Source organism: Xenopus laevis, chromosome 1L (genome assembly GCF_017654675.1).
Source record: "Xenopus laevis strain J_2021 chromosome 1L, Xenopus_laevis_v10.1, whole genome shotgun sequence".
Classification (NCBI taxonomy): domain Eukaryota; kingdom Metazoa; phylum Chordata; class Amphibia; order Anura; family Pipidae; genus Xenopus; species Xenopus laevis.
In genome coordinates this window covers 211,143,975-211,158,937 of record NC_054371.1, presented here as the reverse complement: position 1 = coordinate 211,158,937, position 14,963 = coordinate 211,143,975, and the positions used below count along the sequence as shown (strand labels likewise).

The 14,963-nt window shown below is 38.3% G+C and overlaps 1 protein-coding gene across 1 annotated transcript in view; it reads left to right on the top strand.

Moving 5' to 3' along the window:
• parp8.L (poly(ADP-ribose) polymerase family member 8 L homeolog) overlaps window positions 1–14,963 on the top strand; it is a 193,380-nt gene that overhangs the window by 68,736 nt on the left and 109,681 nt on the right. Inside the window, exon 3 of the mRNA XM_041569417.1 lies at window positions 9,503–9,540. Coding sequence (XP_041425351.1) covers window positions 9,503–9,540 — 38 coding nt within the window. The remainder of the gene's footprint in view (window positions 1–9,502; window positions 9,541–14,963) is intronic.

The following is a 14,963-nucleotide window of genomic DNA, read 5'->3' as shown; positions in this document are numbered from 1 at the left end:
GATCCATTCTGGATAACAGGTCTATTGGTTTATTTGATGTCATTTAATGTTTTCATTAAATAACAAGAATTCTCGAGAACTCTGGATAATAGTTCCCTTAAATAGGTTCCTTAAATGGGACCTATTATCCAGAATTCTCGTGACCTGGGGCTTTCCGGATATCAGATCTTTCTGTAATTTGTAACTTCATACCTAAAATCTAATAGAAGAACATGTAAACATTAAATAAACCCAATGGGCTGATTCTGCTTTCAATAAGGATTAATTATATCTTAGTTGGGATCAAGTACAAGCTACTTTTTTATTATTACAGAGAGAAAGCGAAATCGTTTTTAAAAAATCTGGATTATTTGGATAAAATGTAGTCTATGGGAGACGGCCTTTCTGTAATTCTGAACTTTCTGGACAACGGGTTTCCGGATAACAGATCCTATGCCTTTAACTGCGGCGAAAATTCAACGGTAAAAAATTTGGGCATGCATCAAAATTATTCGGACACCCATTGACTTAATTATCTTTAAAGGGGACCCGTCACCCAAAAAAATTATTCAAAATCCTATTTTATCACATTAGTCAAGCAAAATGAACTTTAATTACACTGTATAAAGTATTTGAATCTTGTTTCCTTCAGTCTGGGAATTCAAAATGATAGCAAGCAGGCAGCAGCCATTTTGTGGACACTGTTTTTAAGGAAAACCTTGTATCATCTTAGAATCTTGTTTGTGCACCAGAATGGGGGACCTGATGTCCATCCCCATGCCCTGGCTACACAATTAAACGATGAAGAGAACGAGGGGGGGGGGAATGTGGGGAGAGCAGTGACATCTAGGAAGTGCTGAATGGAAAGTGAAAGTAATTGTCTGCCCCGCCTCTATGCCCATGGCATAGAGGGGGGCAGACAATATTTGATTGACAGCTGAGATTTTTAAATGAGTTTACAACAGCTATGAATGCTTTAATAAAAAATAGAAATTGGATTTCATGTTTAATTTGAAAAGGACTTTTATTATACAGATTTTTGTGTCTGGGTGACAGGTCCACTTTAATGCATTTGGACAAAATAGACACGTGTATAAAAATTGTTGACGGCTTTAAAATTGACGTGCATCAAAATTACTTTGATGCGCATTGACTTCAATGCGATTTTTCGTTTCATGAATCTAGCTGTAAATTCTAAATTTTTTCAGCGAAACGGGACAAATTCACCCATCACTATTTACATAATTTTCTTGTAGACAAGTATCAAGATCCAAATTACTGAAAGATCTGTTATCCGGAAAACCACAGGTCCCGAGCATTCTGGATAACAGATCCCATACTTGGTATAAGGGTTAGTTCACACGAGGAGATTCGGGGAGATTTTGTTGCCTGGCGACTAGTCGCCTCGTCTTCTGAGCGACAATCTCCCGAACTGCCTCAGCGTTTTTTCCCATAGGCTATAATGAAAAGTCGCCTGCGTTAATGCACACAGGGCGATGCGTTTTCCATAGTCGCCCGAAGTTGCCTGTGTGAGCGTTTTAGTTCCTTTTATAAGCTGAATATCACTACTAAAACGCTCTGAAAGCTTGCCATGGTTATCTTAGTTAGCCAATAAAGGTATCACCCTTATACTATCTTCTTGTTATTGTTTTGTCGAGAATATAGGAAAGCGATACGAATAGCAAACAAGTAGCTACATACACATATATATATTAATAAATGAGTTTATGATTTATGTATATGTATGTATGTATTTTTGTACTAATTAGTATTACAGTGAGACCTTGGCTCATATATTGTAAAAAGACAAATAAACAGAACATTCCCCATCCGTTGATCTACTGAGGCTTTGCTTGTAGAGACCCAGCCAACACAGCTCAAATAAAGCTAATCTTTTTTTGCTAATCTTTTTAAAACTCTGCGGCTGAAACGACGTCACTTTCATTTTTTGTTTTTTTGCCTAAACAATAAAAAGATCAAGCGCTAATGTTTCATTCCAGCTTTATGAAGTCAGTAATTGGAAGCTGTTTTCATGACTGGGTGACATTATATTGTGATAACGTGCCAGTGTAAGTTAATGACGGAGAATAAGTTATTGTCTACGCGCAGTTGCTACGCTGGAATGCTTTCAATCTTCTCGAGAGAAAATGAATCCTTCAGTTAAATTCACACGCTGTACGTGTCTAGCAATTTACACAGCACAACAGAATTCAGGCAGACGCCAGAAAGACTCAAAGGGGAAGCAGACTCTTCCTATGGGCTCATGCCATCTGTTTATTAGAATAATAAGCCCTATTGACGCCAAATAAGAGGGTTTTTTTAGAATGGACTGATTCAAGTCCATTCATTAATAGGAAAAATACCTTAAAGGAAAACTATACTCCCCAGACAATGCAGGTCTCTATGAAAAGATATTGCATAAAACAGCTCATATGTAAAACCCTGCTCCATGTATATAAACCATTTTCATAATAATATACTTTTCTAGTAGTATGTGCCATTGGGTAATCCTAAATAGAAAATTGCCATTTTAAATTCATGGTGCACACAAACAAACCATACATATTTAGGTCACATTAGCCAATTAACAGACAGAGTTCTGTCTTTTGCTTTCACACTTCTTCCTGTTAGAGTTAGAGCTGCAGTATTTCTGGTCAGGTGATCTCTGAGGCAGCACACAGACCATCACAAAATGGTGGCTCAAGGCAAGAGATGTAAAAGGGAAAGATTTACTTAAATATATATTCCAGTTTTGTAAGATTCTTTAATATGCCACTTAATATGATATTAACTGTCTGTTGCTCAGCTGTTCATTTTGGGGGTATAGTTTTCCTATACAAAAACAAGGTGATCCTTTTAAACTTAATTTAAACCCACGGCGGAGGCAGAGGTCTGACCTAAGTCAGTGATTTCATTTAATTCTATAAACAAGAGAAAAAGAACCCCAATTGCCTCCCACTTGTACAGCAGTTCCTCAAATGTTAAACTACCTATTAAGTATTTTGTGATTGCTGAAGGCAATCACTAACCAATAAAATTAATAATGTGCTAGGTTTAAACAAAATAAGATTACAATAAAGTGCAAGTGCTATAAAATTTATTCTATTGATTATACTTTAACTTAAGGGTTAATAAATACTTGATACAATTAATACTCCACACAAATTAATAGCCTTATGATACAGTGTATTATTAGGTACTTTATGTTTTCACCCACAATCAATCCGACCAAGGAATTAATTAGAATAAGGTATAGTTTTCCTTTAATGTAGGGGGAGTCTAGTTTGCCAGTCCACACTGAGCAATAGAAGTTCCAGGATTTTCCCCCAGTTCCCAAAGCACTCTCAAATAATTACTTGAAAAAAGTAAACTACTAATTATAAAAAAATCTAACATTTTTATTAAATAGGCATAACAAAAAAATTGTACATACTGACCCTCAAATAGTCCACTTTACGCGTATTTGAGGCTCAGTATGTACCATTTTTTTTTATTATGTTATTTTATGCTATTTAACAAAAATGTTTGTTTTTTTTACAATTAGTAACAATACTTTTTTCGAGTAATAATTTCAAAGCTTGATGAGGCCATCATTAGCCTAGGTTCAAGATATATACAAAATGCGGCCTTTGCAATTATTTGTTTCACGTATATCCATGACAGAAACATACGTCCCAACATTTTGGAAATAAAAAGAGGGACAAAAAAAATTGTGTGTAAATTTAGTATGGAGGCGAGTAGGATATTATTTGGTTCACCAAGCTGACTTTAAGTATGTTACAGAATGTCCAATTCTAAGCTACTTTTAAATTGGTCTTCATTATTATTTTTTTTTTTAATTATTTGCCTTCTTCTTCTGACCCTTTTCAGCTTTCAAATGGGGGTCACTGGCCCCATCTAAAAAACAAATGCTCTGTAAGGCTACAAATGTATTGTTACTGTTACGTTTTATTACTCATATTTCTATTCAGGCCTCTCCTATTTATATTCCATATAAAAAAACAATTGCAAAATTTCAGAATATAGCTCTCTATTTCATGCTACAAATTACCTCAAAGGTGAACAACTCCTAAATCTGAGCTACTGCTGTAGACAAATCTCCCTAAAATGACCTGCCATAGCATAACACTATGATTGTTACAAGCAATAGCTTTTGTTATTTAGGCCTCTCCTATTCACATTCCAGTCTCACCCGAAAACTCTGAATTTTGCCTGAAAACTTTGGGGTATTGCCAAAAACCCAGCGCGCATCAAAAAATCATTGGGACTTCTCCCATTGACTTATATGCAACCTCGACAGGTCTGAGATGCCGGATTTTCAGATTAGGACTTTTCCATCCTCGGGGTTTAATAAATTCCGAAAATATTCATGATTTTTTTAAAAGTCCGATTTTATTTAAAAAAACAAAACAACAAATTTTCGTGATTTTTGCATTCGGAGTTTAGTAAATAACCCCCTAAAAGTTAATTCAAAGGTGAACAACCCCTTTAAGTAGCAAGGTTCCTTGACATCTTTCCTTGGAGGGAGACTCAAGAGAGGAAAAATTTGTAGGATTTGGAGCAGCATTCGCATGGCAACATTCGCATGGACAGTTTTGACTAGTAGTGACGGGCGAATAAATTCTCCAGACGTGAATTCGCAGAGAACTCCCGCGTTTCGCCGCCAGCGAATAAACTCACCGGCGTCAAAGATATTTGGACGCACGTCGGGAAAGTCACATCAAAACCGTTGCGCGTCAACACTATTTGGATCCCTATTGAAATTTGAAATTTTTGGCAAAACCAAATGGGAAAAATTCGCCCATCACTATTGGCTACCCTTTAGATTCTTACATACATTTTGTTGAAACTATTAGGGGGGGGGGGTTCATTAATTCGGAGCACCAACCAATTTCAAAGTGGATATTTTAAGGCTTATACTACAAAATGTTACGAAACCACAAAAAAATAAAAAATAAATAGGGTTTACATTTATATTAATTTCCAACAAATGGCTCAATAATACATATGGGTTGATATTGTTCTGAACAGGCTACAGTATATAGTTCTATTAATTAATATATTCTAACGAGAATAGCATGGTAATGATTAAATTATTTTACAGGTATGGGATACGATACCTGCAAACCCGTTATCCAGAAAGCTCCGAATTACGGAAAGGCTGCCTCCCATAGACCCCATTATAATCAAATAATCCAAAATTCTTAAACTGATTTCCCTTTTTCTCTGTAATAATAAAACAGTAGCTTGTACTTCATCCAAACTAAGATATAATTAATCCTTATTGGAAGCAAAACCATTTTATTGAGTTTATTTAACATTTACATGATTTTCTAGTAAATCTAGGGGCAGATTTATTAAGTGTTGAATTTAGAATAAAAAAAAACTTAGAGATTTAAATATAAAAGACCAACCGAAATGTATTAAAAAGATCAACGTTTTTTTTTCCGGGTGAATAGGCTGAATTAGAATCGTACGAATCAGAGTAAGATCGTATTCGAATTCAATTTGAAGGTTTTTAAAAAAAACCTTTGATTTTTCAAAGTCCATCAATTGACTCCAGATAGGTTCTAGGAGGGTCCCCCATAGGCTAAAACAGCAATTCGGCAGGTATTAGATGGCGAATGGTCGAAGTCGAATTTTTAAAGAGACAGTGCATGATAAATTTTGAATCAAATTTGGACTATTGCCTAGTCGAAGTACTCAAAATTCGAATTTGTTTAATTCTAATTTTCACTTCGACCCTTGAAAAATCTGCTCCTTAATGTGTGGAGATCGAAAATATGAAAAGATCCGTTATCCGGACAACCCCAAGTACCGAGCATTCTGGATAACAGGTCCCATACCTGTAATTAATCCTTATTGGAAGCAAAACCAACCTATTTGGTTTATTTAATGTTTATATGATTTTCTAGTAGACTTAAGATATGACGATCCAATTTACAGAAAGATCCCTTATCTGGAAAACTCCAGGTTCAAAGTATTCTGGAAAACAGGTCCCATACCTGTACCATATGATGTAACGCCTGCTCATATTTATCAAGAAATAACTTTTGAATGTAAATGCAAAATGTATTGCTGTATCGAATAATAAAACATATCTTATTTCAGCATGGGGACTGTTGCGGTTTTCCCATGACGGTGTCACTTGATTAGTTTTTCCTTTTGAATCTCTCATTATGTTTGAGGATCTCTCGCTTTAAAAAAATACCTGTTATGAAGCTCAGGAATTGTCACGCTCCCAAACCACAGGGCACTTTGTCATGCTACCAAGGCCATCACCGTTGAATAATTTGAGATCTGCTAGGAAAATTAAGTGACTCGCATAAAAGTTGAACACAGAAAGATTCATCCCTTAAAATAAGCATTAGGAAGTCCCTGATGACAAGTAAAGTATATTTACGGCAGAAGCAACTCTTATTTTATTCCGCAGATTCGCCGCGATTATTGCCATTTAAATTGCTATCGGCGTAGGCATTGCTGAGTATCATTATTCAAACGTAAATATCCATCTCTGCCTGTGCTCGGCAATAAAGGTTTATACTGTATGTAATAGATGGCTGTGTATCTGATGGGCAGTATTTAAAGGCATAAAGATAACAGAATTAACAAAAATCCGTTTCGCAAATAGTTTTTATTGTTGTCAGCTGCAATAAGAAACATTATATTCTGTATGCATTTTTCTCTGCTAGCATTGGTTAGGTAAAGCTCAAAATAAAGTATATAAGTTAGGGATGCACTGAATCCACTATTTCAGATTTGGCCGAACCCCTGAATCCTTTGTAAAAGATTTGGGTGAATATCGAACTGAATCCTAACTTGCATATGCAAATTAGGGGTGGGAAGGGGAAAAGATTTCTTTCTTCCTTGTTTTGTGACAAAAAGTCACGTGATTTCCCTTCCTGACTCTAATTTGCATATGCAAATTAGGGGTTGGATTTGAAGCATTCGGCCGAATCCTGCTGAAAAAGGCCAAATCCTGCCCGAATTCCAAACCGAATCCTGGATTCGGTGCATCCCTAATATAAATGCAATCAAAATATAATATGTCAATACAGAAACCAGCACAGTTTTTGGCATTTGGGTGACATTACCCATTGCTTGACAAACTAGCTATGGGTATAACCATGTTTAAGGCATGACACACATATTATATAGGGTCTAATAATTTCACTACATGTTCAATGGAAGCATTAGTTACTCATGTTAGCTAGCTTAGGTTACCATATAATGATTCTTTATCACATAGAGCATTATCAGTTAGCACAGCTATGGGGCCTGTTATCCAGAATGATTTGGACCTGGGGCTTTCCAAATAATGTATCTTTCCAAGATGTGGATCTTCAAACCATAAGTCGACTATAAAATCATGTAGACATTAAATAAGGCCAATGTGCTTGGGATCAAGTACAGTTATTATCCAGAATGCTCAGGACATGGGATTTTCTGGATAAGGGATGTTTCTGTAATTTGGATCTTTATACTAAGTCTACTAGAAAATCATGTAAACATTAAATAAACCCAATAGGCTGTTTTTGCTTCCAATAAGGATTAATTATATCTTAGTTGGGATCAGGTACAAGCTACTGTTTTATTATTACAGAGAAAAAGGAAATAATTTTTAAAAATTTGTATTTTTTGATAAAATGGAGCCCATGGGAGATGGTCTTTCCGTAATTCGGAGTATTCTGGATAATGGGTTTCCAGATAATGGATCCCATACCTTTCTAACATTTAACTATGGTTCTAAATCCTTTGGCTGTTCTGGGCCACACCATGACACAAAGTGGTTCTATAGAAGATTAGACTTGCTGGTTCAACCAGTGGTGTAACTTTAGAGGAAGCAGAATCTTTGGTCTGGGGCCCTGTGGAACAGGGGAGCATGGACTGCGGGGTCTGCTTCGTCTAAAGTTACATGGAAGTTCCCCCTCCCCAACCGCTCTCCTTATTGAGAACTGGTGGGGAGAGATAAAAACTGGAGGGCAAGTAGTGGGCGGCAGGTAGGCAGGTATGGGGAGGCAGGTTGGGGGTTGCTGTGCATGTTGGGCCCCTCTTAAGGTTTTTTTTTTTTTTGCTTGGGGGCCTAGCGGTATGTGGTTACACCTCTGTTTTCCAAAATTGGTAAGCCTTGCTTAACTTATATTGCATTAAAAGTATAGGTATGAGATTCATTATCTTAAAACCCCTTATCCAGAAGGTCATATTCCATAGACTCCATTTTATTAAATAATTACATTTTAACAAAATGAATACATTTCTCTGTAATAATATAACAGTAAAACAATCCTTATTTAGTGTAAAAATTAAAACTGGGTAAATAGATAGGCTTTGCAAAATAAAAAATGTATCTAATATAGTTAGCCAAAAATGTAATGTATAAAGGCTGGAGTAACTGGATGTCTAACATAATAGCCAGAACACTACTTCCTGCTTTTCAGCTCTCTAACTCTGAGTTAGTCAGTGACTTGAAGGGGGGAGCCACATGGTACATTTCTGTTCAGTGAGTTTGCAATTGATCCTCAGCATTCAGCTCAGATTCAAAAGCTGCCTGGTAACCAATCAGTGGAGAGCTGAAAAGCAGGAAGCAGTGTTCTGGCTATTATTAGTGATGGGCGAATTTGCGCCGTTTCGCTTCGCCGAAAAATTAGCGAATTTCGCGAAACGACGAAAAATTCATGAAACGGCGCCAGCGTCTCGTTTTTGACGCTGGCGTCCGTTTTTTCGACAAAAAAATTTTTGGACGCTGGCAAATTTTTTCCGCAAATTTTCGCTGGCATTTCGCGAATTTATTCGCTGGCGGCGAATCGCGCACATTCGCCGCAAATTCGCGCCTGGCAAATAAATTCGCCCATCACTAGCTATTATGTTAAACATCCAGTCACTCCAGCCTTTATACATTACATTTTAGGCTAACTAACTATATTAGAAACATTTGTTATTTTACACAGCCTATCTATTTACCCAGTTTTTATTTTTATACTGAACAATTCCTTTAACATGGCTTCCTGGACTATGCAGAAGAACAGATGTGTACCTACACAGAAGCAGACCCTGCAGTTGCAGGGGGGCCAGGAGTGTAGAGGGCCCAGTAAAGCCCTAACAAATGAGCAGTTTCCATAAATATTGGTAGAATAGGTCAAACCTATTAATACTTTAGGACTCTAAATTGAATTTGCTGTGGGCTCCAGTAACATCCACTGTGATTCTGAAGACACGAATGCATACAAAATCCTTAAGCAGACATTATAGCTGAATTGATTCTATAAAGATAATCAAATAACAGTGATTCTAAGTAAGAAATGACTGCACCCCTTCTCTGCATAATATGCTAGATTAAAAACGGACACTTCCAACAGCCTTGTCAATCACTAATCAGGACACACTGTAGCATTTTTTACTAGGCTGAGCGTGAACTGCATTTTTCCAAAGGTGTCTAATATGGAACTGTGCTAATAATTATCATTTGCCTGTTGCAGTCTATAAAATGCATTTTGTACTGATTAATCTTCTTTCTGTTTTACAGTGTTGCGTATTCAGTTCACGTCTCTGAGGACTATCCAGGTACAGCAACCTTTTCTATTCTACTTTCAAATGAAAACGTAATCTGATTTGATAACTCGAGCCTTTCACAAAAAATTCATTTTGGCTTTCAGGGCACACCATGCTGCTGGCTTACTTGAAGTGAGAGATTTTAGCAGCCCCCGCCCTGCTCTGCAGTCTTTTAGGGTCTTTTATCTTATAGTGAGAGCTATGCACGAGTCCACTACCATGTGTTACATATAAATTTAATACATGCACAGTATCTCCCTTAAAACATTTCATCCATAAAAATATATATCACATAAATCAAAAAACTTTTCAACATATCACACCACAAGGCAGTGTCTCACCCAGTTTGCCTACTTCAGGTTAGCCACTCCCTCCTGACGCGTTTCACACTATTGGGTGCTTCATCAGAAGAGGTATCATCCTCTGATAGAACACCCAATAGCATGAAGCGCGTCAGGAGGGAGTAGCAGACATGAGGTAGGCAGACTGGGGGGACACTGCCTTGTGGTGTGATATTCTCAAAAGTTTTTTGATGAATTAATATGTTAGGGATAATGGCCAGTATGTTGACGCTCATGAAAAACATACTTTCTCACAATAATTTAAATTAGATAAAATACATTATTAAAAGAGAGTGATAACACTTAGGTGGTTATTTACTAAACTCCAAATGAAAAAATCACAAAAGAATCGTGATTTTTTTAAAAATAAAATTGGACTTTTAAAAAATCAAAAAATTTTCCAAATTTATTCAACTCCGAGGATGGAAAAGTCAGAATCAGAAAATCTGGCATCTCAGACCTGTCGAGGTTGCATATAAGTCAACGGGAGAAATCCCAATTATGTGCGATGGGTTTCGTGCAATACCACAAAGTTTTCAGAGCTTCCAGGCAAAAATCTGACTTTTTGGTTGAAAAATCTGAAAAAATCATGAAAACCGGTGAAAAATCCGAAAAATCGGATACAAAATCCCAAAGATTCGTGAAAATCTGATTTTTTTTTCTCGCAAAGCAAATTTTTGGGAAAATGTAATAATAAATAAGTGTAAAAAACCCGAGCGGATTTGATCTGCGTTTGTAGCAGAAAATATTGACATAAATTCTGACTTTGATAAATAAACCCCTTATTTTACCATTGGTTGTGCTCTGAAACATGATGCAATGTAAGAGATTAATTGTGGATATTCACCTGGAACAGCAGGAACATAGATAATGAGGTCAATCAAGTCTAAAAACTTGTATGGACTAAAAAAAAAAGATTTCTCAAAATCTTTTACTAATTAATAGTTCCAGAGTAAGAGGTCAAGAGCCCACCAGAACTCTTAGGGGCCCATTTACTTGTAGCTCGAGTGAAGGAATAGAAGAAAAAATACTTAGACTTTCGAATGGTCGAATATGGCTACTTTGACCATCGAATAGGCTTCTTCAACCTTCAACTACGACTCGAACGATTCGAACTAAAAATCATTTGACTATTCGACCATTCGATAGTCGAAGTACTGTATCTTTAAAAAATACTTCAACCCCCTAGTTCGCCACCTAAAACCTACCGAGGCCAATGTTAGCCTATGGGGGGAAGGTCCCCATAGGCTTCCTAACAATTTTCTGATCGAAGGAAAATCCTTAGATTGATGGATTAAAATCCTTTGAATCGTTCGATTCGAAGGATTTAATCGTTCGATCGAACGTTTATTCCTTCGATCGTTCAATTGTAGGAATATCGTTAAATCCTTCGACTTCGATATTCGAAGCCGAAGGATTTACATTCGGCAGTCGAATATCGAGGGTTGATATGAGTTATGAGTTTCTGGTTTCTTCTCTTACCTATTTGTTCCTATATTTTCTTCAACTTAAATCATCTCAGGCTAAGGCCACACTAGGCGATAGCGCCGCGATTTGACTCGCGGTGACTTTTAAGCCGCAATCGCTGGGGAAACTTTTGCGCTGGCGTCTATGGGGACGCCAGCGTAAAAACACACGCGGCGATCTTTTTTCTATTGTCGCTCGAAATCGCCTAGCGAGGCAATTTCGAGCGACAGTAGAGAAAAGATCGCCGCGTGTGTTTTTACGCTGGCGATTTTTCACGATTCCCCATAGACGCCAGCGCAAAAGTTTCCCCAGTCGCCTAGTGTGGCCTTAGCCTCAAAGCTCCCTACTTTGGTTCCAAGTTTATTCTCTCCCTATGGTGTCTTCTTCTCTTATGTTTGGACATTTTCCTTCTTTCTTAGTTTTCTTTGTTTCATATTCTTTATCTTCTTTACCATTTTGCCAAAGATACACAATGGGTGCCGCTCTGTTAAAGAAACACAACAGATACAGGATTAGTGGGATTTGTATATGTAGAACAGACAGTGCCAAACAGTGGGATGCACAATATGTAAGCCTTTTCATGTGGATGGGACCATGCCTGTATCCTGAGATGCTGTAACAGTTAAACAATTAATAAAATTGGGCACCAGTTGTGAACCATGAACTGAAGGTCTTGTGAACCCAAGGTACCTGGTACACTTAATAACCAACATGATGGACACCACAGTGAAAGGCTGAAGAATTCCCTCCAGCAGAGATCTCTTAGTTATACCATGGGTTACTTTCTAACTGCCTTAATTAAGGGCATCAGAGGACTGGAGCTTAAATTAGATCCAACTTTATTGTCATTACACATGTATAAATACAGGGTAACGATATGTTGTTTAGCATCCAATCAGTAGTGCAGGAAGCAGCAAATGCAATATATATAAATATATAATTCATCTGCTGTTCTAACCGCCTGGAAAGTGTAGTATCCAGTAAGCTCGATAGTATCATCGCGCACTCCACTGTGTAGTCTTGTTTCTGTGAATACCATGACAATTCAGTCCGCAGATATTTGTAAGTGATCCGAAGTCGCAACTCATCCATTTTATTCGCCAGTGACTGCACATTAGCGATGAAAATGCTGGGTAGAGAAAGCCGGTGTGGTTTTAGCTTAGCTCTTAGCCCTCCTCGTACCCCTCGCTTCTGTTTGAGGTCTCTACGCAGCCTGCGGTGAACACTTCCAGCCGGCCAAATCAACCGCATAGCATCGGGTGTTCTACTAAGCTCAGGGATGAATCCTAAACCGATATCCAAAAGCTCTTGTCGGGTCAGGGAATTCTAATATTATTTAGACCATAGAGATGTTGTTCATGGCTATACATGCAGTTTGTTAAATTCAAACGTACATCAATTGCTTATCCACGGCTATTAGCATTTGAAGCTTCAATGAGAACTTCTAGAAGTCATAACTACATTAGGAAATAGCAGAAGTCATATTATGTAATTGAGTTCAACAGTTCTTTCCTACAAAGCTCTTTAATACAAAACTAGGATCAAGAGTTCCTTCCTACAAGACTGTTTTCTACAAAACTTTTTATTGAAGTATTACTCCGAGCCACCATTGTATAAAAAGTTCAAAAAAATATCTCTTATTACAGGAAGGAATGAACAGTCTAGGCCGAATACACAAGTGGTCACTTTACAGGCAAGGGTTTGTCCGGGCAGAGTTCAAGTAAAGTCAGACAGGCAGGGGTCGGTCCGGGTAGAGTTCAAGCAAAGTCAGACAGGCAGGGGTCGGTCCGGGTAGAGTTCAAGCAATGTCAGGCAGGCAGGGGTCGGTTTGGGCAGAGTCTAAGCAAAGTCAGACAGGCAGGGGTCGGTTTGGGCAGAGTCTAAGCAAAGTCAGACAGGCAGGGGTCGGTTTGGGCAGAGTCTAAGCAAAGTCAGACAGGCAGGGGTCGGTCTGGGTAGAGTTCAAGCAAAGTCAGACAGGCAGGGGTCAGTTTGGGCAGAGTTCAAACAAAGTCAGAAAGGCAGGGGTTGGTTTGGGCAGAGTTCAAGCAAAATCAGACAGGCAGGGGTCAGTTTGGGCAGAGTTCAAGCAAAATCAGACAGGCAGGGGTTGGTCTGGGTAGAGTTCAAGCAAAGTCAGACAGGCAGGGGTCGGTTTGGGCAGAGTCTAAGCAAAGTCAGACAGGCAGGGGTCGGTTTGGGCAGAGTCTAAGCAAAGTCAGACAGGCAGGGGTTGGTCTGGGCAGAGTCTAAGCAAAGTCAGACAGGCAGGGGTCAGTTTGGGCAGAGTCTAAGCAAAGTCAGACAGGCAGGGGTCGGTCTGGGCAGAGTTCAAACAAAGTCAGACAGGCAGGCGTCGGTCCTGGTATAGTTCATGCAAAGTCAGGCACGGGTCGGTTTGGGCAGACTTCAAGCAATGTCAGGCAGGCAGGGGTAATTTTTTGGCAGAGTCCAAGCAAAGTCAGACAGGCAGGCAGGGGTCGGTTTGGCAGAGTTCAAGCAAAGTCAGGCAGGCAAGGGTCAATCCAGGCAGAAACGCAATAGAAAGTACACCCAGGAACTATGAAACATAGACCTACAACGGGCACTGAAGCTCTGCTAGGAACGGGTTTAAATATCAAATTTTAAGCCAAGATGATGTCATCACGTTGTATCTTTGCATTGTTGCGATGCAACACGTAGCAGAAACAAAAGTTTGCACATCCTTGAAATGCGTGAGGAGGCTGTGGGCAACCCCGCAATGGAAGTGGCAGGTGTCCCTGTCCCCCTAGTCTGCCGGGTAATCTTACACTAACAGCTCACAGTGATAGACTGCATACCGACAAAGGGCACCAAGATCCTTGAGGAGTCAGTCAGGTGAAACAACTGGAAATATCATTTAACGTTAACATTAACTTAAAACTGTTTTAACATCATCGCTATGATACTCAGCAACTCTATGATCATCATTAACTCTATGATCATCATTAACTCTATGATCATCATTAACTCTATGATCATCGGTAACTCTATGATCGGGGCACTTATTAATGTAGAAATATATTTCTTCATAGCCCCCTTTAACAAATCTGATTACTTTTTAGAGTGTCTAGCTGCAGTTGAATGTTTCTGTCCTGCTATAGTGTATTATCTGCTAAACTATCTGCTATATTATCTGGAACAGAGATATTATTGTTCAGAAGAAAAGTTTTCTGTAATTTGCCATGTCATTTGTGTTTGGTGCTCATTGCAAGCAAATTAAAATACTGTTTAATACTGTTTAATACAAGTTTAATTATGTTTGCCCCTTCAGATATATATATAATATGGTGAATGGGAAGTAAATTGTTCTTTTAGGGGCCGATTCACTAAGGGCCGAATATTATATAATTAACCCTCGATATTCAACTAGGAACTAAAATCCTTCGACTTCGAATATCGAAGTCGAAGGATTTAGCGCAGATAGTTCGATCGAACGATCGAAGGATAAAATCCTTTGAAACAAACGATTCGAAGGATTTAAATCCAACGATCGAAGGAATATCCTTCGATCAAAAAAAGTTAGCCAAGCCTATGGGGACCTTCCCCATAGGTTAACATTGACTTCGGTAGCTTTTAGATGGCGAACTAGGGGGTCGAAGTTTTTTT